The sequence below is a fragment of the Canis lupus genome, chromosome 18 (assembly GCF_048164855.1).
Source record: "Canis lupus baileyi chromosome 18, mCanLup2.hap1, whole genome shotgun sequence".
NCBI classification, from domain to species: Eukaryota; Metazoa; Chordata; class Mammalia; order Carnivora; family Canidae; genus Canis; species Canis lupus.
In genome coordinates this window covers 31,652,836-31,679,696 of record NC_132855.1, presented here as the reverse complement: position 1 = coordinate 31,679,696, position 26,861 = coordinate 31,652,836, and the positions used below count along the sequence as shown (strand labels likewise).

Sequence of the window (26,861 nt, the reverse complement as noted above, 5' to 3'; positions counted from 1 at the left end):
TGGTTAAAGGTTAAAGAGGTAAATGCAAAGAAGGGAAATGATGTTAAATAAAAACTGAAGCTCAGTGCAGCAAGTCACATCCTTAGCCAACTGTTCACACCTCTCCACCAGACTTCTGGGAGCTCTACAACTAGTATAGGAAGTAAGGTTACAGAGCATTCAAAATTCAAATTTCAGAATCACACAGAATTCAAACATTTCCCTCTCTCCTTTAATTGGCTAATGTTTACTACTGAAATTATCATTATTAACTATTTCTGGTTACAGTTAAGGGATAGATAGAGAGTACAGAAAGAGCCCATAGTAACTGGACTGTGAGGAAAACTCACACACCCATACTTCCACTCTCTAACAGAACTTTTGACATCGCTAAAGAGTAATGACTTGATTAAATACATACTTTAAGGAAAGACTTAACATATTCAATGCTATGCAAGACTTAATCACCATATCTACAATGCATAATTTAGTAGAATTCTTATAATTGTAGAAGAGCAAGCAAAGATTGGAAGAAGAGAAGGTAATATAGACATATGGTTCCCCAAGGGTGTTATATGTAGAGATGTGTGGACTGGTATTTCAGCAACACAACTTTGTCCAAGTTTTCAGTCACAGTAAAGAAGAGAGGTAGTCGGAAAAATGTGAATCAAGTCTAAGAATATGTCTAGAATTTATATTTTCCAAATAGTTTTATTTTCCTTTCTCTCAGCTAATAGCTTCATTCTTGATTTTGTTGAGATTCTTTAAGGTTTATTTAAGGTAATATAGAATATTATAGAATATTATAACAAGAATATTATAACAAGACTATAAAGTATTCTGGGGAGAAGACACCACAATTGGTCCAAAAGGGGCACAATAATGAACATATACTTTATTTTATATCACTTTCTGCCAATAGATACTATTTTGACTGTATATTCTGATAATACTGTATTTGTTGAAATATAAGATAAAATTATCATCTAAAATTAGTTATTTAAGTATTTAATAGTTTATTCTAAAAAATTATTTTGGTTTTAGGAAACATTCCAAACATTATGTTCCTGATTTAGAAATATGTTTATAGTGCAGAAAGAACTAAACAACTGTGAAGTGTGATTCATGCAGAGAACAAAATAATACAGTATGAGTGAAAAAAGGATACTTTGCAATATCTATTACAGAGTAAACAGGAAAAGTCACTCTTCTTAAAGATGTTCACTGCATAAGAACAAAATAAATAATTGGAAGCATGCTAGACATAAATATTGTTTCAACTAAATTATGTTATCTTCATTTCATAAGATATTATGTGGCCATGAATAACAATGTTCCATAGTATATAGAAACACATACATTTAATGATATTAGTTTAAGTGTAAAAATAAGGTGTCACATGATATATCAAGTTTAGTTACAAAAATGTAAAAAATATGCACCTAAGAATCAAGAGGAAAATTTTAATAGTGCTTCCATTTATATATTAATAACTGCTCTTATATAACTTATTACAAATTTTTAATTTCTTTCTCATTTTTATGTTTTTTTTATAAATTTTTTTAATAATAAAAAGTTAAAATTTAGTTTTTAAATTCCACATAATATTTAAAATAACAGTAATATTAGGTGACATACACTGAACACTCACTATATGCTGGGCATATTTCTAAGCAATTTTCATGAATTAACTCATTTAATTCCATTTTACAAACTGAGTACAGATGTATGAAATATGAATATGAATAATTTGCCTCATGTCACAAAATCAGTGAAAAGGCCAGGATCCAAATACAGAGAGTATATTATCAAACCTTATCCTAACATAGCTGAGCCGATTTATCCTCCCACCTGCAATAAATGCAATAAATGAACACTCTAGTTGCTTCCTGTCCTTTCCATAGCTTAGGATTTTTAATTGTCTTAATAATTTTGAGGGGTGTATAATGTTATCTAGCAAGATTTAAACATGTATTTTCCTGATGAGTAAAGATGGTGTCATGCATTTATATGTTTATAGGTGATATATATATTTTATTCAAAGGCTATTTAGGTCTTTTGCCTTTTTGGATTGGGTTGTTTGTTACTTATTATTTATTTACATAAATTACTTTTATATTCTGGACACTAGTCATTTGTTACCATTCTGTAACCCTCTGAAGGAAACAACTTGCCCAAAGATCCAGAGTTCATGTGAAACTTAAGTTTTTATTTTCTATCCTTTCTGGTTATCAGGATCCCAAACTTATTTCTGCTTTCTTTCTTCTAAATTGATCTTCCATATTTCACTTCATTTTTAAAACTTTTCATTGAGCTTTCTGAACCTTTGCTTAAAATAAACAAATTATAATTTTGCTTTCTAAGCCACTGCCACTTTCTCTAGTATGTTTCTAAAAAGAGGTTGCTCATTTTCTCAACTAATACTTGTTCTATAGTTTTTATGGACATCTCTTGGCTTTCCAACCAAATCATCATTCCTGTGGATCCAGAGTAGAATTATCTCTCACTCTGTCCTCTCTTGCTGCTGAGACTACTCATTCACTTTACATTTGGCAGCCAAATCCCCACATGTTCTTCAAAATTCAGGCATCATTTCTTCAATAAAGTTTACATTTACTCTTTGAATTACCCTCAGGAAGAATTAAGGGTTTGTCCACTAGAGCCTCTGTAAGTTAATATTTATCTCACCATAATATGTAATCTGCTTGCCTGTTTTGATCAATAGTCCAATTTGTAGGAAATAAGATAAATGTTCTCATCTGAATTTTTAGCTCCAATAACTTGAAAAGACAATGGAAAGAAGAAAGAAGGGAAGAAGTAGAGAGAAGAAGATAATAAAACCTAAAAAAATCCAGCATTGCAGATATCGTATATAAGAAAAATGCACATAGATTATCAGTAATGATCTTAAAATAAAGACATTGTCATTATGGTATGTAAACCATAGGTACTTATCTCTAACATAAACTCCAGTATAGGGGCACATGCATGGCTCAGTCAGTTAAGCATCTGACTCGCGGTTTCAATGCAGGTCATGATCTCAGGGTGGTGAGATCAAGCCCTGCTTCAGGCTCTGTACCCAGTGCAGAGTCTGCTTGGGATTCCTTCCTTCTTTCTCTCCTACCCTGTCTTCTCCTCTCCCTGCTCGCATGTGCACCTTCTTTCGCTCTCTCTCTCTCTCTCTCTCTCTCTCTCACACACACACAAATAAATAAAATCTTTAAAAAATAAACTCTAATTTAAAGTAATCAACATTATATCATCCCTATATTTTAACTTATTAGCTTTACTAATATATATTGATACAGAAAAGGACTAATCAATCCCTTACTTAGAAAATAAAAATCTTGCTTTTAAATAGTAATGTACAATAAGCATTCTATGCATGGAGAATACTAAATTAAATCATGGAGCTAAATATAATAAAAATTATTTTTATGAGGATCTGCTTCATTTTACTGTTCAAACATAAAGTTTAAAATGCCACTTCCTCATGAGACATCTCAAGTTCTCTTTTGTTGATAGTGAAAGAATCAATGTAATAAAAGCTTCCTCAAACTGAAGAATCATTATGAAAACATGTATACTCCTAGAGACCCAATTTGACTGATCATAAAAAAAATATATATATAAAACCTGGAATGAATGTATGGATGAAACTACAGTTCTAGAGATGCTGATCAAATTTATAGCTCTATGAGATTACTCTAAGAATCAGAGACTCTATCTAGCCTATTGCATTGATTTCTTTTGATCTAACAAATTTATGTACTATTAAAAATAATTTTAAAATTTCTAATTGAAGCCATTATAATGAAGAGAGATTTATGGAAAGGATAGTAAGAAAGTTATGGATTTGCACATAGAAATAAACAACATAAATACATGCATCATTGTCAAATGTGGCATGCATTTACCTCCGTGCATCCTAAGGATAGAAGACAGAACGTGACAGTAACAGATCCAGGGATCGTGTTTTATCCTAAACACATATATGGAATCTTCTTTTTATTCTTTTAAATATTTTATTTATTTATTCGTGAGAGACACAGAGAGACACGCAGACATAGGCAGAGGATGAAGCAGGTTCCCTACGGGGACCCCGATGGGGACTCGATCCCAGGACCCCAAAATTACGACCTGAGGCAAAGGCAGATGCTCAACCACTGAGCAACCCAGGTGCCCCTTATTTTCATTTTTTAATTTAATTTAAACACAATGCTTGGATCTATTGTATTCAGCCTTTCTGGGGAGAGAGGCTAACATTTATGTGTACATATATGTTAAGGTATAAATAATAAATACATAATAATATAATAATAATAATAATAATAATAACAACAGTATTTGGACTAATAGGGTCCAAAAGATAACGAATCATGATAAAGAGAACTAAGAGGAATTTCTTTTAGGTAATTAGAACATCTCAAAAAATAAAAAAAATAAAAAAATAAAACATCTCTAAAAACAGGGTTTTTGTTTTTGTTTGTTTGTTTGTTTTTTGTTTGTTTGTTTGTTTGTTTGTTTTTTTTGCTGCCATTGTTACAATAAATAAGGAGTCTTACATGAGTTTTAAAATGTCTTTCAATATAGGTTAATGACATAAAAGTAAGTCCGAAGTTAATTAAACCAATTCAATAAGAGACTAAAACAAATGGACCAAGTCTGTCTTTGGTTGGGGGTAAAATTTAGGACATAAAAGAACATAAAAGATGGCTCTCATGCTTATCAGGCCATGTCCTACATAAATTATTACAATTTTTTTGCATTGTGACTTTGAGATTAGATGGCAAAATTTCTGAGTTCAATCTATATAGAGAATCAAGAACATATTTTTAATGGATTCCATTCAAAGGAGTATTCATTTTAACAATCAGTTGGGAAGGATTAACGGCCTTTTTTGAAAATTACTTTGCTTATCAAGAGTCCCCTCTGAATGGGCAGGAATCACTTTACATTTGTTTGGAGGTAGGATGAGGGAAGGCCTTCAAGTAGTCTGCCTTTGTAAGCAGTTCTGAATTTTCTTCAATATGGCAGTAAATGGACCATGAATGTCATCATTTTTGCTGGAAGATTTTTCAAAGAAAGCATTATAAGTATGCAAACACAGTCAGAGAAGTAGCTTAATGGAATCTTTAAATTACATAAATGTTAAGCAATATGGCATTTTGATAATATTCTCAAAACATGCTGGATACCAATTGTAATCCCAGAAAACAGTGATTTCATCTGATGTATAGACAGACTCACTGGTCACCTTTCAGTTTTAATTTCAGAGTAGTTGGTTTTAACCCGTTTTTATGGCAATAGGCACTATCAAGACCAATTATGTGTGGAAGCCCTTTATAGTATATGCTAATGAAAGCATGTCATCAGTGCAAAGAAGGTGCTTACCTTGCTAATCTCCATAACAGGTAAGTACATAGCTACTGAATCATTAACTTAAAGTTAATAACAAGTGTTGGGGAGCAATTGGGAGGCTGAGAAATGTGGTGTACAACTTTTTAAAAGATAAATAACACCTAAAAAGAGGTTCTAAAATATCAAAAGACTGCCGCTAGGGATCTTGACCTTATAGTACTTTATTTAGATGCTTCAACCAGGAGTTAAGCTCCATGTTAAGTTTATATCACTCATTCAATAATCAATTCCTGACTATAAAGTCAAGGTAAAGGAAAAAAATCCTCAATAAAAACAGACATCTTAAATTCTTCATTTTGTATTTCCTAGAATGTGATAGAGAATCTTCTATTCATGGCCATCTTGCAGTTTCTGAACCTCACCTGCTCTTCTTCAAGAACATTAGCACAAGCAACGGGACTCATAATTTTTAAGAAGGAAATAGTTGTTGAAAATTTAAAAAAACAAGATGATATCATTTGTGAAAACTAACGATTTTCTTTAAACAGAAGTTAAAATTTTATTATGGGTGATGTGCTGTGGAATTATTCCTGAGATGTCAAGTGAGAGTTCACAAATTAAAAAGTCTTAGACCCCAGAGTAAGCAATTTTGTGGGCAGAACAAGAACTGCATAATTTATTTACAGTAGTAGTTTTTAAATGGTTAATGGGTTTAATAGTAGTATGTGTATTTTCTTCATGATAAGAAGGTAACCTTTAATTTCTACTTAGCAAAGAAGGGGAAATTTTAAAGTAAAATGATTCAGGCTGATTTATTAACATATACAAAACTCCAAAAGCTTTAGAGAGTACGTTTACTTGCTATAGTAGTTCAAATTATCCTTGATTTCTAGTGTGTAATTGGCATATGAGGGATTGCGTGAATTGATTTAGTTAGAGACTTGCTTACCATGCTGGATAGTTTGGAATTCAAATAGAGAATTACCAAATATGTACTTATTTTAAATATTTTAAAATATTTAAGCAGGAAAATATAATTGCATTTGAGCAAGTGGATCCAGAAAGCAGAATGAAGAATGTATAGAATGGAGGTAATTCAGTAGGATGCCATTAGGACATTCCTGGAGAACAATTTGTGATGGCGACATGTGAGGCGATTACTGTTGAGGTGAAGGAAAGAAAAAGGATTGAGACCATTAGAATAGGTTACTCAGTGATTAATCTGATACTCAAGATGAGGCATCAATGATAATTCCTAGGCTTTTGTGTTGGGACAGCTGTGATATGAATGTTCACATCACCAAGATAAGATAAATAGGATAGGGCCTGTTTTGGGATTTGGAGAAAGGGTGAGAATGATGAGTTCAGTGCACGAGTTCTGGAGTGGTACTCCTTGGGTTCCAATTCTCGTTTGCCACTTCATAGCCATGTGACACAGGAAATTTACTTAACCTCTCTGTTTCTTAGTTTCCTCAGATATAAAATGGAGATAGTTATAATATTTATCTTATGGTGCCACTGTGAGGATTAAATAAATTCACACACATCATTACCAGTAACCCCAACCCATCAAACTCTCTATGTGCTACCCCACTCACTCTCACAACCTGACACTAATAACCTTAATTTCAACAATCTTGGATTCAACTCTAATCCAAAACATATCCTTCCTAACACCAATTATTGTACCTCCCTCTTCATGTCATTACTTCCTGCACCTCCCAGCTTAAACTCCATGGTCACTCCTTATACTCACTCTATTGCATATACTCTCAACTCCATAGCAACTCTCTTTTTAAAATATATTTAGCAAAACAGACTCCTCATGGGTAGGGTATGCCTATTCTAGTCCTAGAGCTAGAATGAAACTGGAGAAATAAGATTGAATGTGACCAAATATATTCATCTAGGCTTACTGGTCTTATTCTAAATTTATGGTGATTAACAGGTGGCTGCTCATTACTCCCTGCAAATCAAATGGTGTTTCCTTGATCCATTAAGCTCACACTTTCCTCAGTGTCTGTTGTGCAACTTCTTCCCAATATTCAAAGGTCTCATACAGTTCATACCACACTTGCTCTCAGCAATGACCTCAGGTAACTAATTCTCTGAGAAAGAGAAGTAAGCATCACATATAATTTTGCTCACTGCTGCCTCCTCAACAGTTACATTGTTCTTTTTAAAATATAAGTCAGGTCTTTCCCTTTTCTGGTCAAAATCCTCTAATGGCTTCCAACCTCACTCAGAATAAAAGCTAAAGATCTTACAGTGGCCTAAATCGCCCTACAGGATATGAAAATTTTATGACATCTTGGACCTTCTCCTCTCTTCTTCTTCTTCCTTCTCACTTACGCTCAGCCACTAATCTCCTTGATGGACTGCAGATAAGACATTTTTGTCCTGACTCTGAGTCTTTTCTTGTCCTTCCTTGGTGACTTGTCTGTGCAGTTCCATCCCTACATAGTCGTGTGGGTAACTCCCACACATTCCTCAACTCTTCATTCAACTATCCCCTTAGACATCTCTTTCTTGACTATCCTTTTCATAACTACAACCCCAACATTCCTTCTCTTCTTTTCCTGCTTCAATTTTGTATGAACCATGTACAAAATAATTTTCTTATTTCATTGTTTATTGCTGGAATGAAAACTCTACAAAAAAAAAAAAAGATTTAATTTAGCTTTTACCATTTTACCCCACCACCTATAATACTATTTGGCATCAACTAGACACTCAATAAATACTTGATGAATTAATGAATAAATATGCCTAGCACAGTAGCTGGTAGGGTATATGTGCTCTCTATAAATGAGCTACCATTATTACATTAAATAAATATAATAATACATTAGGCATGTAAGACAACATGGCCCTTCAAGTTGCAGCTTTATAGGTTTGCGATTCAAACCTATGGATGAAGGATGCACTGAGTATAAATTAACATGATAATGAAGTCAACGAAATAAATAAGATCCCACTGGGAAGAATGTTAACAGTGAAAAGCTGTGACATATGAGGGTTGAGCAAAGGGATGCACCAACATGGAGCAGGATGAAGTCATGAAAGCCAGGAAAGATAAAAAGGAAGCATCCAGAGAAACAGAAGAAAGCCCAGGAGAGTGTGGTATAATGGAAGTCAGTAAAAAGTAGGCATTCATGAAGGATGAAGTGGTCAATAGTGCCAAATATTTTAGTATAGGTAGTACTAAGGATATGATAAAATAGCAAATGTTGAGATGCAAATCATGATTAAAGCTGTAGGAAGATTTAATGATTGAAAATAAATCTTCAGAATCAAGATTATTTAAAAAAATAATGAGAAGGTTTTGTAAGATTGTTAGAAGACAAGCATATTCATGTAACACATGTTCTTTACCTTTGATTCTCTCCAAGAAAGAAAAGATAGGATAATAAAAAGAATGCATCTCATGCTTGACTTTATCTGACCAGAGGTTGACATAAATGGACCAAGGAAGTAGTCCCCTGGTTCAATGAACTGGATAGGGTTTAACCTTGGCAGCTAGATGGTAGGGTGACATAATGAATTTCTTTCTAGGGTTAAAATCTGAGATCAAGTTTGCATAAAACTAGTAAAATTATGATAATTTTAAACAGAATGTAAATATGTAAAACTTGTACAAGTCCTTTCTCTTTAAGACAACACTATGAAAGAATAAAATAACACCCAAATTCATCTAAAATGTAAAGTATTTTTATGCAGCATTCATTATTTTTAATTAATTTTACTTAGTGCAGGATGTCTAATGAATCTCACATGAAGAAAGGAGATTTAGAATTAGTTATTGCTATCCTCAGCAATGTGGAGGTATTTTCTTTTGCTCTATATTTGTAGTTCAAGAAAATGAAGAGTTTGAAATAATTTTTTAAATAAAGACATTTAAAATACAACCAGTATTTTACAGATAATTACAAAATGAATCACAAGTGGGTGCAAATTGAGTAATTTGATTAATTTCTAGGTTGACCTTTAGAAAAGTATTTGTCTAACATTTCTTAGCTGTTGTATTTTTATTATATCAAGCTAAAGTTCCAGGCACTTAATTTCCATGTCGTTTTAAAAATGCGAACTGCATTATGGATATAAAATAGTTTGTTTTGTAAAACAAGTGTTCACTTTAGAAACAATTTGGATTTCAAAATGTAATATGAATATTACCTTTGAATATTTACTTCTCTTTCTATCAAGGTTTGTTCTTTAGTGGGTTACTTCAGTTATTCATTTACCACGTACATATTTATTTAATCATTTTGCAGGAAGTTAAATTTATTGTTCACTAATAAAAAATAAAATACACCTAATGGCAGTGCATAACTTTCTTCAGCATATGTGTCCTCATTCTAGGTGGCCTCTGACCTAGATAAGAGAACTCAACATTGCAGATATATAATGTGCATCCCCAGCAAAATCACCCATAAGAATAACTTCATTATTCTGGGAAGCGAGATCTATAAAACATGTAAAATGTAGAAGTGTTCTGCCTATATAATTTCTGGTAAGTACAGCCTGACTAAGTGGTAAAGCCTGAGTCAGCTTCAGTTAGAGCATACCTTACTAAAACGTTTATTGTGCCACGAAGAAGAAAAAGGAAATATTGTGGGCAAAGGTGTCTACTCCGCAGTAATGAGGTATTTTAGATCTATAGAGCTCTACCTTGATCAATGGAAAATCAGCCCTGGAAGTATTTAGTGGTATAGCATACCAGTGAGTCATAGAAACCCCAAGTTATAGCAGAATGAAGAGAAGGAAAAACTCACCAGCACTACTGGACAGATTGTGGTGGGTGGCAAAATATGGTCCTTCAAAGGTCCGCAGTCACATTCAGGTTTGAGATGAGAAGCACATTTATTATGCAGCTAGGGAAAGAGAAAGAAGACACTATCATTTGGCATGCTAACAGCAACTATGGAGCAGGTATTTCAACTGAGATAGAGCAAATGCATTAAAAATACATCAAAAACAATTCCAAGAACAATTAAGAGGATCATAAAGGGACTGATGTTACATTTGCCCTTATATATCTACCTTAAATACACCATTTAGCAACTTCTGTGACCCAGCCAACATATTTTCAAATTCTGAGAAATGTTTATATTCAAAATGTACTTTAGATTTTACACCAGTAAAAGCCTGATTTCTTTGACAAATGCAAATTATTGTATCTTCCTTTGCTTATCTGTTAGCATAATCTTGAAACCACTGTGCACTGTGGATGCTTTTTTTTTTTTTTTTTTTGACCCTCCTGTTTTCTCAAAGTCATTCCAAAGTGCACAGCTCAGTATGGGGCATAATTGATCCCATCATTAGTTTTAACTTTGTAATTCAATATGTAAATGCAACCAGAGATTCATCGCAGTAGGAGCAGGATATAAATATAAGAAGATGATTATGATTATAAAAATTTATCTTTATATTGTATTTATCAGCTCTACATTAAGTTAGTGTATAATCACATAATGTGTTATTTACTTTTCAACATGTATGAACCTAAACTGGTATTTTTATCCATCTTGGCCACAAGTTTAAATTAAGGTTGTTATAGCATAGTACATTAAATAGTGATTTTCATTTAACTGAGGTGGTAGTTATTATTGGAATCATACAAATTTGCTAAAGGCATCTAGGGATTTCTCCCTCTCCTACTTCATATTGATTTAATATAAAATTTAATATAAAATTTTAAGACTTTAGAACAATTATACATGTTAATAAAATAACATGTTTTATTCAAAACAAAAATAGAGCCACAACATGTTTCAGTTGTGAACAAAAGTCACTCCATTTAAGTCATGCCTACATTAATTTCCTTATGGTTACCTTAGTAGGCACTTAATATGGTTACCTTAGTAAGCACTTAATTAGGAATCAAACATAAACACTTAACTAAAGAGTGTTGATTTATTATTGGTGATAGAATTCTATGGAAGGGATTTTTCTGTTGTCTTTCCATCTAAAAGAGCTGTCATTACTAACTTCTTGCCCTGAGCTAAGGCTACTTGGGCTATGATGACTGCACATTAGGCTACATTACATGAAATGAAAGAAACTTCTACATATTCATCCATAGTTATCAGTTGCTTCTCAGTGACATGTAAACTCTTTCTAAACCAGTGGTTTATATCTTATCAGGCACTGCTGATCTCTGTCGAAGGCAAGAGGCATTGAAGATAAAGAAGTTCAAGCCACATGTGAAAAAAGAACTAAATAAGTGGATATTCTGATTTGGCAAGTGAAAATTTGGTGATGAAATATATCATTGATTTATTGGACTTAGTTTCCTCAGAATAAATCACAGCTCTGGATTATTGGATTTAGACATAGTGGACAATGTACTCCTCAGAAAGGATGGTGAAGTCCTAACTCTTGGCACCTGTGTATGTGAACTTATTTGGAAATAAGATCTCTGTATCAAGATGTGTTCAAGTTCAGATGAAGTTTTACTGGATTAAGAGGAGCCCTGATCCAATGCCTGGTGTTCTCATAAGAAGAGAAAAATCTGGACATAGAGGGACAGAGATGAAGGGAAGAGGGCACATGGCAACAGAGACAGAGATTTGGTGATGCAACTACAAACCAAGGAGCACCAAGGTTTGCTGGCAACCACCAGAAGCTAGGAAGACCCAAGGAAGCTTTGTCCCAGACAGCCTTCAGAGGGACTATGATCCTACTGACATCTTAATTTCAAATTTCTGGCCTCCACAGGTCAAGGAGAATAAACTTCTATTGTTTTAAGCTACTAATTTTTGTGGCATTTTGTTATGGCAGTCCTAGGAAACTTATATCTCAATCATAAAGAAAATGAACCAAACAATAAGTCTTGAACCTCTTCTGTACCAAGGTGTCACAGGAAAAACAACAACAACAACAACAACAACAACAACAAAAAACAAACAAAAAGACTTCTGCTTTTTGATCCTGTACAACTTCTTTAAAACTCAGGATACAGATTCCAAGAAGCCTCTAATTTTTAGAGGCAAGTTCTACAATAAAAATCCTCAAAAAAAAAAAAATCCTCATGTGCACAGATTGAGAAAGTACTGATTTTTTTCTCTTGATTGAAGTTAGTGAAGCCTCACATATGGCTCTGGAAAGGACAGAGGAGCAGGGCACTCTGACTGCCAGCACTGACCACAGATACACCATCTGAGGGCCTCAGCCTCTTTCACATCTCCTTCCATATGTTTCCAACAACTTGTAACTGATATGGTAAATGACAACTCCCCTTTCTGTGTAGTTATTTGAGGGTTACCAGATGTAAGAAGAGATGGCCAACATAAAATGAACTTAATGACAGCTTCTTTCTTTCTTTTTCTTTTTTTTTTTTTTTAAAGACCTGTTTTCCAGCCAAAAGGAAAGAACTAATGACTCCAATTGAATCACACTTGATGAGCTGAACAGAGTATGTGTATCGGGGGTCACTCTTCAGATTTGGCTTTGAGGATTTCAGAGTATAAGTACCAAATAAAACTAGAATTGGCCTTTTTAGTTTATCTGTCTTGTTGCCTCTATCCCTGAGGTTTGTCCAGGCAGCTGAAAGACAGAATCCTGCAGGACCATGGGCAACGAGCAACATCTGTAAGAAAGTCAGTAAATAAGATGATCTGATGATCTTCAGTAAAACAGAGACACAGGCTGCAAGAAACATCTCCTACCCAAAAGTCTATATTAACTAATAATGTACAATGATATCTTATACTTTTTTAAAGACTAGAATCTGACAGCTATAAATATATTCGGGTGGCCATCAACACTATGACATTGTATGAAGCCCGAAGTGTCAAAACTGAGGACACCAGGAACTATTGATCATTCTAACCATTCTAAAAGCTGTAAGTCAAATTTGTATAGTAGGTCTAGTTTATTCACCAAAATGCCTAGAGACACTTGAAGAAAAAGTGCAGAACGTGAAAGCAAAGAGTAACTTAAATTTCCCAGTACTATTTATCAAGATTAAAAGTGACTATCATTTGGGGCACCTGGATGATTCAGTCAGTTGAGTGACCAACTCTCAGTGTCTGATCAGGTCATGACCTCAGGGTCACAGGATCAAGCCGAGTCTCACTTAGAGCCTTCCTTGGGCTCCCTGCTCAAAGCCCAGACTTCTGGAGTTTCTCTCTCTCTCTTTCTCCCTCCGCCTCTGTCCCGCCCCCACTCGTGTTCTACCTCTTTCATAAATAAATAAATAAATAAATTCCTTTTTTAAAAAGGTGAGGATCAGTTTTTGCTGTGAACCCCAAACTGCTCTAAAATCAAGTCTATTAAAAAAAACTGAATATCAAAAAATACAAGCCATATGATAGAATTTAAAAGCTCCTTCCCTCTTTCCCCCCACCACAATCTTAGACTACTGGTAATGTTTTATTTCTTAATCAGATGTCTTCTTTATGAGGTGTTCATTTATGCAAAATTCATTCAGCTCTACCCATAGAATATTTATATTCTCTGCATGTACGTTATTTTCCAATACAATTTTAAAAAAGAAAAAAGTGAACATAATCCGCAATAAAAACAATTTGCTTAAACCTGTCACCATGGCATTTTACAGACAAGCGTATAAGAAAAAGATGCAGCTGAGTCCTTTTCAGTGTCAATAAGATGCTGAAGACTGAAAATTGCCTTAAAGATAACCCAGATCCCAAATCAGCAAAAGTGTAAATGCAAAAATCTTCATCAAGAATAGTAATAAACTAGAGCATTGATGAATCCTGCCTCTTCAATAAAATGGCCAATGGAGTCCCGGAGATAAGAAATCGTTACCTTCTTTTAAGTGTTTTTACTTTCATTCATGGCTGTCTGCATTTTTTAAGAGTAAGGAAGAGAAATCCTTAGGCCATTTTATTATATGTACAGAAATTCTCTTTTGTATTAAGAGAATCAATCCTATATCTAGAAAATTCATAAAATATGAACCAGCTTTTCCTGGAAGTGAATTAAACACTTGGAGATAATTTCAGAGTTTATGACAATTTCCAACAGCACCTAATTTACAGCCAGATCTATGTTTATTGGAAAATGCTGTCTCAAGTTAGGATGAAAAAGAAAATATGTGAGAGTATATATGTATGTGAATATGTGTGCGTGTGTGTATATTTACAGGGTGGAGTTGCAAAAAGAGTTGGGGTACTATATTGAGAGGAAAGCACTGGAATCTAACAAGTCAAAGGAGGAAAAAATAGAAAATAAATTTTCATATGTATTTGGATTAAAAGACACAGAAGTCATTCTTCTGAAGAAAAACTAAGTGGCCTGATTTAAAGGAATACTGTTGGCTTATACATTCTTTCGTTTCTAACATTTTGCAATTTCAGGGTGCTGCTTTAATGCAGGCATTTGCTAAAGCATGAAATTGCTATTGGAAAGGCATTGGAAATCTTTAAAAACTACTACTCATAGCCTAGTATTTTAGTAGCCCTACATGATACCAAACATAAATAACTCAGAACCATATTAGGCTTTCTTTTGTCAACTTCAAATGAAATGTATCACCCTCCTATCCTGATGATTCCTACCTCATCAGGGACATTTTACTACAACCAGGAGCAAATTATAATTTGTTTTAAATAGAATGTCAAGAAAATACACTCTCAGCAGAAATAGGCTCATGTAAACAGTGGCATTTTAGGATCAGAGAATATAAGGAAGAGAGAACCAATGAAGATATTTAGCCTGGCTGATTGAATTATAAAACACAAGAAAATGGTTGCATAAGTGCTAGCAGATAGCTCACAGCCTTCTTAAAAGTTTTCTGTTTTTATTTTTTTAAGTGGTTAGATTTGCAACAGGAGATAAAGCTGTTTCCTAAGAGCTTAACTTTATATCTACAGGATAGCAGATTAGTATAATTTCAAAAAGCACAAGTGCTAACTAAAAATGGGGTGTTAAAATGAGTTCTTATCTTTAATATTTGTCTAAACTTACTTGTATACTTGATGCAGATATAGGTATTACAGGATATCTTTTAAAAAAATGGAATTTAGGGCACCTGGGTGGCTCAGTAGTTGAGCGTCTGCCTTTGGCTCAGGGCATGATCCCAAGGTCCTGGGATTGAGTCCTACACTAGGTTCCCCACAGGGAGTCTGCTTCTTCCTCTGCCTATATCTCTGCCCCTCTTTCTCTGTGTCTTTCATGAATAAATAGATAAAATATTTTTTAAAAAACTCAGATTTTATGATATTCATCTAAATTTAATATTTAACATTAAGAAGACTAGTATAACAGTCATTAAAGTGAACTTATTGAGGACCTCCCCTAACCTCTATACTCTCTTAAGCATTTTAGGTGATTAGGAAAAAAAAAAAAAAAAAAGGCTATTTTTGACCAGGATCTTGATCATATTGTAATCTAAAAGTGTGCACAACTTTGATATGCAGACATGAAACCACTGGAGAGAATTCACTCTTTCCTTCTGGTGTGGAACAAAAGTACAGATAGTATTCAAAAGAAAAAGAGAAATATTCATGTCAAGGAAAATTTAAAGGCAGATACAGAAGTTAATTTGGTTTTGGGGGTGTAGTTAGAATTTAAGGTGGGTATACTCAAGGGTATAGAGTAAGCAAAGTAACAGGTAAGGGGGAAGTATGGCCTTCCCAAGGGAGTGCCAACAGCTCTACACAGCTCCAGCAGGCTGTGTGTAGAAAGGAATAACATAGACGTCATGTGCTTAGGTTTGGTCTGATATTTGAGGAACTGAAAACCAGGTCGGGTAGGAGGAAGTGAGGGCTGCATTTATTATCACAGAACTATTATAGGGTGCTGAAGGTGGCATATGATAACAAACTCATATTTTCAGAAGATGATTCTGGAGGTGGTTTGCAGCCTGCATTATAGGAAAAGTACCTTCTGTTAGGGAGATAAGCCAAGAGATTCTGACTCTAATCTAGTTAAGAGGTGCTAAGAGTTTGCACTTGGGCTGTGAATGATGGATACAAAAACTCAAATCCAAGAGAGATATTTTAAGGAGAAAATGTCAAGGCTCAGTGATAGGTTGAATATATGAGAGAAAGGTGAAAGACAAGAATAAAAGAAATTGACTTCTAACTTTATTTCCAATGACTGCAAGCATGATGATACCATGTCTGATAGAAAAGAGAGAGCTGGAATACTTTCTTTTTGTGAATATAAATAAATCAGCTTAGTCTAGGATTTAGTGAGATTCAAGACCACATGGTTCTGGATGATTTTAGAATGTACAGATGCTATTCTATTCTGACTTAAACTGGGCAACTAGATCCTTCCAGAGGTGAAAGAGAAAGGGCATGAATAATATTCATGGAGTTCCTCTGTGAGCCAGGGTTTGGATTTTTGTGCCCCTATGATATTTTACCTTGTTTTCACTATGATAATAATTGTCAATTACTGAACACTTATTATGTGTAAGGTTTTGCCCTAAACCACCTACATAGATTTTTCTTTTTTACTCATTTAATTCTTATAACAATCTTAAAAGATAGGTGTGGTTAGCTCCATTTTACAAATTAGGAAACTGGGACGCCTGGGTGGCTCAGAGGTTGAGCGTCTAACTTCGGGTCAGGTCATGATTCTGGAGTCCCGAGATCAAGTCCCGTATTGGGCTCCCTTCATGGGGCCTGCTTCTCCCTCTGCCTCAGTCTCTGCCTCTCTCTCTCTGTGTCTCTCATGAATAAATAAAGAAAATCTTAAAAAAAAATTTAGGAAACTGCCCAAAACTTCTTATATACTTGGCCCAAGATTACACAACCACTATTCTTAGTTGTTGGACAGTGAACATATTAAGAATCTGGTCAGGCCGACTTATAAGACTTAACCCATTTCCAAAAGTAATACATAAAAGAAAGCAGTGACATTGGAAAAAAACCTATGAAATGAAGCCACGTTTCATTCTCTTCGTTTCCCTCTGCAATCTATTCCCCACACATTCCATTCAGATAGGTCTTCCTAAATCTCAGCATTGCTGGTGCCACAGCCCATCTCTTTCACAACTTCTGCTAGATACTTGCTATATTAATAGAACCTTCTGCGAAGTATGAAGACATAAGAAAGTAGATTCAGTCTGTTTAGGCAATCAGTAGTAGTAGGTAAGTACTGGGATGGAGAACAGATCAGTTTATACTAAAGTATTCATATAATGGTTTAAGAAGAAACTATATATTATACTAAATCGATAAATATTCTGAGGTAAATGTATTCCATCTAACCTAGGTACAAAATCATTAAATTAATAAATGTGTTCTTAAAATAGCTACAGTTAATAAACCAAAAGTGCATAGAGGATGAATTTATTTTTGAGAGAACTACATATTTTTCTGGATATACAAGAACTTCTTTAAAAAAATTATGCAAGTCTTGTTTCATGAACCAAAAACCCATAGGACTTCTAGAGATCATGGTTTGCGAAAAATAAGGCTGAAGCTCACCAGAAAGCTCTGAACTTTGCAGAGCTTAGTAAGAGGGTATCCTTTTTTTTTTTTTTTAACTCTTCCTTAAACCCCTCAGTGCTCCTTTGTTTCCTAAGCAGAACTAAAAGATTTAAAGACATTTATAGTTTATATTGTGCTCTGCCATAGTAACAAATAAAATCATCTTCATGTATACATTGAACTTTACTTAAGAATGTGAGGGTCATGTTGTCTGAATTGATTTGGGTGTGAAATATTGAAATTTTTTAAAGTACAGTTTATTCAGAGGTAACACCCTGTTTCCTACCAAAGAAAGGCCCAATTTCTTTTGAAATTGGTGGTGGAGCAGAAGGAGAAGGACAGGGAGACTTCGTGCTGAGTGAGATTCATGATCTGAACCAAAACCAAGAGTCTGATGCTTAAACAACTGAGCCACCTGGTGCCCCAGGAAGGCCCAATTTCTTTCAAGGTTGAGGCTAAGATTAAGATCAAATGTAAATGTACAACTGCTAAGTGGTCAAGGTAGCAATGCAGATTTATGGTATCACACATAGAGGATCATTAAAATATAAGAAAGAAAACTAGGAAAACAAGATGGAATATAAAACAAAAAAAGAATTTCAAGATTCCTTAAATATCAATAACATTCCTAGCAATGATAACTTCAAGTATAGTCATTTCCATAGAATGGAAAAGGCAAAAAACACACTTCGTGGAGATTTAAAAAAAGAAGAGATCAGTCAAATAAAATTCTAGGGGTGGCTCAGTTAGTTAAGCATCGCCTTCAGCTCAGGTCATGATCCCTAGGTCCTAGGATTGAGCCCCACGTTAGGCTCTATACTTTGTGGGGAGCCTTCTACTCTCTATGCTTGCTTCCCGCTCTGCCTGCCACTCTGCCTGCTTGTGCTCATGCTCTCTTTCTCTCATAAATAAAATATTTAAAAAAAGAAAATTCTAAAAGCTCAAAAGCTTTTGTATTAGGAGAGGTAGCAATGCATATTAAGAGTATTCAAAATGAATACACATTTGGGACACCTGGGTGGCTCAGTAGTTGAGCATCTGTGTTTGATTCAAGGGGTGATCCCAGGTCTTGGGATCAAGTCCTGCGTCAGGCTTCTCACAGGGAGAAGAAGCCTCTGCCTATGTCTCTGCCTTTCTCTGTATGTCTCTCAGGAATAAATATATAAAATCTTTTTAAAAAACAAGTACACATTTAAAACACATTTATTTTTTGAGAAATAAAAAAAGAAAAGAAAAATAATAAAGCTAAGACATTACATTTGAAATTTTTGAAGAACCGGAAAATAATTTGAAATAACAAAGAAGAAATAAATTCTGATAGTCTTCAAATTCAGCTTATGCTAAAGTAAAGACAGAACTAATTAAAGATGCACTATATGAAAAATAAGGGAAACAGGCTTTTACAAGATCTGAAACAAAAAATTATTTTTTTTTAGATGTTTATGGTATCACACATAAGAGGATCATTAAAATGTAAGAAAGAAGACTAGGAAAACAAGATGGAATATAAAACAAGAAAATAATTTCAAGATTCCTTAAATATCAATAACAGATTCCTAGCAATGGTAACTTCAAGGATTCTTTATAGATGTTTAGCAAAAATACATATTTTTATAGATGTTTAGCAAAAAAAAAAACAGACTAATATAATGTGCACAAAGTTTCTAAAAAATTAAATAGTTGTGGTCTTCCTAAAACTGAGGACTCAACATGTTTAAGTAATCCATATGTGTAATTTAAATCATTGTTAGACATTTTATTATAACAACCAAACACTTCAAAAAATAAAACTGTTTTTCATAATTGAGGAAATTTCAAATGTAAATGTAATTTAACCAAGAAGTAGCTGAAAATGATTGAATAAAATGTGTTCATTTAAAAAAATATGTAATCGTATTTTTGAAATGCAAGTCATAGTTTGTTTTTCTCATTATTCTGTGTGTATGTATATGTGTGTTTAAGTAAAATTGTAAATGGTTTATGCGGAATGGGGTTGAGGGGCACTACAGAAAAACTTACTTAACTGAAACACTGCTCCCTACTGTTTTGATTCCACAAAAGCAAGAACAATTTCTCCTATAACAAGAGTGCTGACACACTAGCTGGAAAAATAAAACAAAATTAATGTGTGTGTGTGTGTGTGTAAGGGGAAACAATCCCCTAAATATTTTTGTACTATATTGTAAAAATGGCATTGTAATTAACTAATTAACTTCCAGAAGTTAAACACAATTAACTAGCATTACCATCTAACAACTGCATTTATTCCAGAAGTTATTTGAACCAGGCATTGATAATTTTGCAAACTAAGCAAAGTGCTAAAATTTCCCAGAAAAGACCTATTCATCTCTTCTTTCTCAATTGTCAACATCACTATAAAGACTACAGTTTACATCTATAAACACTATATGTAAATACCATATGTAAAACCTTACCCCTCAACTTATGACATAAGTGAACAAGCAAAGCAACAACATGTCATGAAGAAGGGCAAAATAAGTCCTTAGAAGCATCAAGAACTAAAATATGGACCCACTTGCATGTCCACCTAATCATGTGGTCAATAATAATTTGCTCTGTTTCTCTTGGTCATAGTGTCTTCACTATATAATTAAGTCTTTGGATCACATTATTCATCCAAATAATTTTGTGATTAAAATAAATTTACAACATATAAAATAGAAATTTCTTCCAAAATAGCATTAGGGATAGAGGGAGAGTTGAATTCTACTCAGAATGTGTCCCATGCATGTCACCCACCCCTAGCCATGGCTTCTCATCACCTTCCTGATAACTCCTAGAGCTCCGTGGAACATAAGTGGAATTTGCATGATGGTATAATCTCTAAGGCTGTCACTAGCTCTAAAAGTCTGGATTCTGTGAAGACAGATCTGACTCTAGCTCTTATCCCTTTGAGAGATACATGGTTTTATGCTGATGTAGTCTAAAATTCAGGATGATCATCCAGGGTAAAACTCTTGTAGAGTATGGGATACACAGTCTCCATTGTGCGTGAATGCTAGAGATTTGTTTTCCGATGTTACTCACTGTGATCTGACACCAAACACAATGCAGTCCTGTCAGGCCCTGGTAACATTTAACCGTTTTGTGGCACTTATCACATTTGGTTGGGCAGTTACCTTCAACCCAGTAATGATGCATGACCTAAAATAAAATAAGAGCATTGTGATAAGAAGAAGCATCCATAAACACCACCCTAAGAAAGCAAGCAGAACCACACACTTACATCAGTGTTCTTCTTGGACTTCACATAAGTCTTGATGCAAGAAGGAGGCGCTCTAGCCACACAGCGCTCATGGACTGTGTACTTGCAAACTGAAAAGAAACATGTACACACATTCAGAGCTAATCCTGGGCCTGATTGCAATTTTATAGGGAAAGAATGACATTAACAGAACCTCATTTCATATCCACTGGTCCCTAATCAATCCAATCAGCTACATCAAGAAAAAGTCTAAGTTGACTGTTTTTACCATGGAATACAAAAGGCCAATTAGTACAGGAAATATTATGCATGTGAAAAACCAAGACTCTTCTATCATGGCATAGCAGGAAATGCTTAATTAAATCAGGCCTCACTCAAATTTTTCACAATAATTCCCAGATGACAGAAATATTAAAGACAAATTGATGACTGCCAAATGGCTTGGTATCATTTGCTAGAAGGAAGAAATCTATATTTTACAAAGTATAGGCATGAGAGCAGCTGGAGGGCATGGAAATAAAAGCCCACGAGTTTATGCTATTTTCTCTATTGATTTATCTAAACCTTAAATGGCTGATTAGTCCATTTCCAGAGAGTAGATTTCATCATGCATGCCAGGCCTTCAGTATAAGTTTATCCCCCATTTTGCCATCATGGTACTGTTTGTCCAAAAGGAACAGCCTTTTCTGAAAGACTTCTAAATGTATAAATATACATAAATCAAAAACTAAAGAAAAAATGATCATGTAGCTTTCTCAATAAAACAAAAACAAACCACACTATAGAAATAGAATGAAAAATACTAAATCCACATACTATTCATATTGTAAAACTGTTCCAAAATATCCACATTTATAATTTCCTTTAGTGACACTGAGAAAGAAATCATACTTTTTCTTCTTTTCCATATTGGTGATAATATCGAGTATTGCATTTGTCACACTTGTCAGTTAAAATTTGTGAACAAAATTCTCACACTCTATATGACATCATTCACATTATTTGAGTTATCATTTTGTTTCATATGCTCCTATCAATAGAATCTACCATGAAAAAATCCTTTATCTTAAAAACAACAAAACTTTAAAAACAAGTTACTTCTTTTATATGTAAAGAATGTTCTAGCATAACTAGCCTTTCAAATGTGGCCACCAGAAACTGCTCTCTGAATTGACATATTGTGATTTCATATAACTTTATTAATGTCACCTAACCATGGTTAATTAATATCACTAAAACATGGTTTTAATGTCAAATAATACATCTGAAAGGAATTGAAATCTCAGATATACTTCCAAAGAAGCTGCTACCTAAAAATAATATCAAAAAACTATATACTATATGGAAGCCATGTAAGAAATTCGATTTAATACAAATGCACAAAAATGGGATGTGTCTAATAAATGATAGTTTCAGTAACTCCACACATAGCAGAAAAGGTGATGAGAGGACAAATTGCTGGGCGAAGAGAATGTCCTACTTTAGTGAGGAGGTCACAATATCCCCTCTGCTTTAACAAGGGCATTAGAGAATGTAAGATTTCTCAGGCATAAATCTTGTTTATTTAAAAATACTTTAGTGATTTCTATAAATTAGTTGTTACATAACCTAGCAGAAATTTCTAGGGGGCAGTATTCACTCAACAGAATACAAAGAAAATTGCAAAGATAAGTGTACTTAAGTCAAAATAATGGTCACAACTCATGAGCAATCTTTTGGGTTCCAATATCCACTAATCTTATAAGAAGGCTTTCCTCATGATAGCATTAAAAATCATGTAGCTGAGGTGTAAGATTAGTTTGTATTCTTAATCTGAATGCAAATTAATAATCCTTAATTCAATGGTTTCTTAAAAGACCTAGAAGAATTGGCTCATTATAGAAAGACAATGTGAATAAAGTACTTGAAGAGGAAAGAAGAAATATGAGTAAGATATAAATATAAGAAACTGGTGGCAATTTTCATAATAATTCCAGAAAAAAATGAGGCTCATATGACAATGGACACTATAATAGAAAGAAAATGGCTAATGAATTGGAAAATGTCCCTAGCTTTGTTCCAAGGGGAGGGTTTCCTAAAACTGAAGAAAGTTAAAGCTAGAGTGACCTAAACATTTAGGAACATACTGCAGGGAAACATAAATTCTAGGCACAGGAAGGGTCAGAATGATTTCTTAGGTCTCCATCTACAAATAGGACTATTCCATGAAATCAACCTTTTCCCACTGGAGGTGATGACATCCAGACAAAGCGAGTGTACTCACAGGAACAGCAGAGGCCCTGCTTCCCCACGCCGATCAGCATGTTCAGGCAAAGATTGCAGTAGGCAGGTTTGTTAAAGTGCTTGAGTCGCCACACATGCTGTCCATCATCTTTCACGTTCTGCACAGGACGTAAGAGAAACAGATTTCACTTAATGAAATAAACAGTGGAATATGCAAGTGCCAATAAAACTCAGAGCTGGACTGAGGCATTTGAAGACAATCTGTTATTTCATCCCTGACTTTCTCCAAGATCGCCAAAGAGTCTAGAAAAACACATGTGCTCTAGTGGAATGAGATCCTGCTAACAAATCTCGGATACTATAGCAACGCATGCATTCTTGTCTAATGTCAACAGTCCAACAGCATGTCCCAAACCATCATCATGACCTGCCAAACTGAGCACTCCCTAAGAATGGGGGCATGTCTGCCTCCCCTTTGAATATTTTATCCTTAGCACAATTCCAGAAGCAAATAAATGAATAAAGAGAGAGAAAACACTCTTCAGTGGAAAAGCCCGACAAATAAAAAGTTGGAAAGGATATTAACCCTTGCTTAGTAGTAGGAATGTGCAAATTTCATGATGGTGGGGTCTTAAAGGAGGCAGAGAAATGGGACCAAATGGCATGGGAAAGAACAATACTTAAAAGTAAGTTATTGGCGATATTTTAAGACATCAGTTGGGGATTACTTACAGCTTATAATTTACAATGGTATATTTTTGTAGGTCACAAATTGCAAGTTTTAAAAGATAAACTTTTTAGGGATCTAATTATATTATCATGTTACTTGTTCCTCTTTTGTAAAATGTGATTTTAATCTCATAGAAAGGTGCTAAAATATTAGAACTGTATCACTGTATTTACTTATAACAATTACTATGGTTATTTGCTGCAATAAAACCTTAGGTTTAAATTAATTCATGTTTTAGCATAGCAACTATAATTATGATTTATTTTTCTAAGTAAAACTATATAATATCATAATAGCTACTTCTCTAATAGGTATTTAATTACATCTATATTGTTCAGATTGAAGTAAAATGAAATAATATGATGCTCATGAGTCTCTTGAATTCCTTGCAAGAAGGTCAAGATACTAAATGAAGTTATTATATATCATTTTCTGCATTAACATGTAGCCCTTGTATACCATCACCAAGCTGTATCAAACTCAGATTAATTGAGACATCACTTACTCTATAGAAACCATTATAGGGCGTGATTTTTCAAGTTAGCCTAGTTGTCATATTTTTCAGAATACATTCACCTAATAAAACTGTTTGATCACCTACTGTGTGCTGAGACACTAATACAATTTCTGTAGTAGTGGGACAGCATAAACATGTCCAGATAATTTAATTTCCCTTCATACTAAAATATTAATAATAATGCATCCTGGCCAGCTTTTCCTATTTCTAGTCAAGAGATAAAACACCAAATCTGAAGTACTTGATTAAATCCATAGTAACTAATTCTTACATTAGAACTAGAAATGTCAAATTTGCATCATAATATGAAACATTAATGAAAATGCTTCCTGGGACATAATTCTCCATGGGTGTCTTGAATTTCTGCACATTTTGTAAGCACAAGAACTGTCATTTTTTCCAGGCTATCTTTTCAAAGATATTTGAAAAACAAACAGCCTTGAGCAATAGAGATGTACCTCCCTCCAGAGGAGAGGACAGGTTTACTTACTGTCTGGCATAATAAAAATAAACTGTCCTTTCTAGGAAAAAGTTAAGCAGGTTTCTTTACTGCACATTATAAGAGAGTTAATTTCTCAAAGCCAAGGGTTTCAAGCTCTGATGCTGTGCACAGTGATTCTTTGGGCAATACTCCTGATCATCCTTGTGAGACTCTATATACCAGGAGAACCGGCTCAGACATGCAGCTCCTACATCTTACTTTGCTATAAATAAAGAAGTCCTTTGCTTCTGTCCTAGGTGTCTCCTGTCCTCTGCCATTACTCATGAAATGTTAGCAAGCAAGCTTGTTATCTTACAAGTAGGGTGACTCTCAGACTCTTCACAGTTCTTGACAATGCTCAGATTTTTTTTTTTTTTTTTTTTTTGGATGAAAGACTAACAAGCTCTCAACAAAAGCAGTTATGTAGAGAGTGTCATGGAGAGGACATCAGAAGACAGTGGTGTTTCAATTTTCTTCCACAACTTAAGAAATAGGTTTTATAGTAATTTCTGAATCCATTTCTGGTTTGTTTGAATCACAAGATTTCTAATATCATTATTATGTGAATGGACCGTTTTACATATTTGTTTAGCATTGCTCTATTTTTCAAACTGCCAATATTTTAAAATTTCTATTCCTTCGGCTAAAAATAAAACATCCTGAGTGAAAAGTTTAAGTAATGGGGTTGTCAATTTAATATACAGATAGGGAGATAGATATAATATATAGATACAGGTAGATAAAATCAGCTTAAACTAACATTCCTAAGTGAAAAGAGGGAAGGGAAAAAATCTAATTTTCATATGTATTACTGTTCTTATAATCCTTGTCATTTTATTTTTAAATGAGTGTCCATTACATGTGAATAAGCCTCATCCTGTTGAAGAGCACATATGGACTAAGTTAGCTGGCATTTTCCTTATCAAAAAATAAACAAGTCGGAACGTGGGTGTTCTGTCAATCAGAACACTTAGCCATGTTACAGGCTGCAACTGAAGTACAAATCCATTACCCAGACATAAAATACTTTACCAAAAAACAAATTAAATAGCTTTATAGCTCTTAACCGGATACATTGCCAAAATATGCAAAGGATGAAATATGTATGTGACTTCGAGAGAAGAAATTGAAACCAGGAGCCAACTATTTCTCAGCAGTGCAAATTATACCCCAGCTCTCTGTATTTTCATGTCTTGTCTTGTTTGTCTTATTTAGATGGTAAACTTAGTGGGGGGTGGGGAGAATCTGTCCCTTACTATATTCTATCAGCCAGTAAAGCGTATTCCTATTAGTACTTCTACTGCAAATAAATATTTATTGCCATCAAAAAGAATTCATTTTTTTAAACAAGAAATGATGAAGAAATCCAGAAGGTTTGATTCTTGGCCTACTATGAAAATGTGGATAAGACATTTCACCTCTCTTCTTATTTTCCTCTCTAATAAAATGAAAGCACCCACTTTCCCCTCCCAGGCCATGGTGTGAGGTTTCATTATACAATACCTGTGAAGTCAATTTAGCTCCTCAGAAGACTGGTGTTATATAAACAGCAAATATGATTACCATCATTGGGTTGAGTTGTGTAACATCCCAACATTTCGGCCAAGGTTTGAGAAGAGTGTTTGCAGGTTTACTATACTTTGTTTCTTAAAAATTTTGTTCTCACTTTATCATTATTACTAGACATCACTCTTAGTAGAAATTTATTCCTGGTATTAGTAAAACACTATGTTTCAAATTTAAAGCAGTTCTGTTCTGCGAACCAATTACGACAGGGAAGTACTTTATGAAACGTAGGCAAGTTCGCGCGGAGAAGAAGCTCCAGGTTCTTCCTCCCTTTTATTCCCCTAGAAGTCAAAAGGAGGTTTCGAAGGCAAGAATGCCTTTTGGAACTTTTTGGAACCTACTTCGTTATCCTAGAAATTTCTAAA

The 26,861-nt window shown here is 34.1% G+C and overlaps 1 protein-coding gene across 8 annotated transcripts in view; it reads right to left on the bottom strand.

Annotated features, from left to right (window-relative positions):
• The window catches only part of DGKB (diacylglycerol kinase beta), a 694,510-nt gene that overhangs the window by 465,156 nt on the left and 202,493 nt on the right, over positions 1-26,861 (bottom strand). For all 8 annotated transcript variants that reach the window (XM_072783961.1, XM_072783954.1, XM_072783956.1 and 5 more), the window contains 4 exons: positions 23,243-23,360; positions 21,001-21,089; positions 20,802-20,918; positions 10,116-10,214 (listed from right to left, as the gene is read on the bottom strand). In XM_072783961.1, the coding sequence (XP_072640062.1) occupies positions 10,116-10,214; positions 20,802-20,918; positions 21,001-21,089; positions 23,243-23,360 (423 nt within the window). The remainder of the gene's footprint in view (positions 1-10,115; positions 10,215-20,801; positions 20,919-21,000; positions 21,090-23,242; positions 23,361-26,861) is intronic.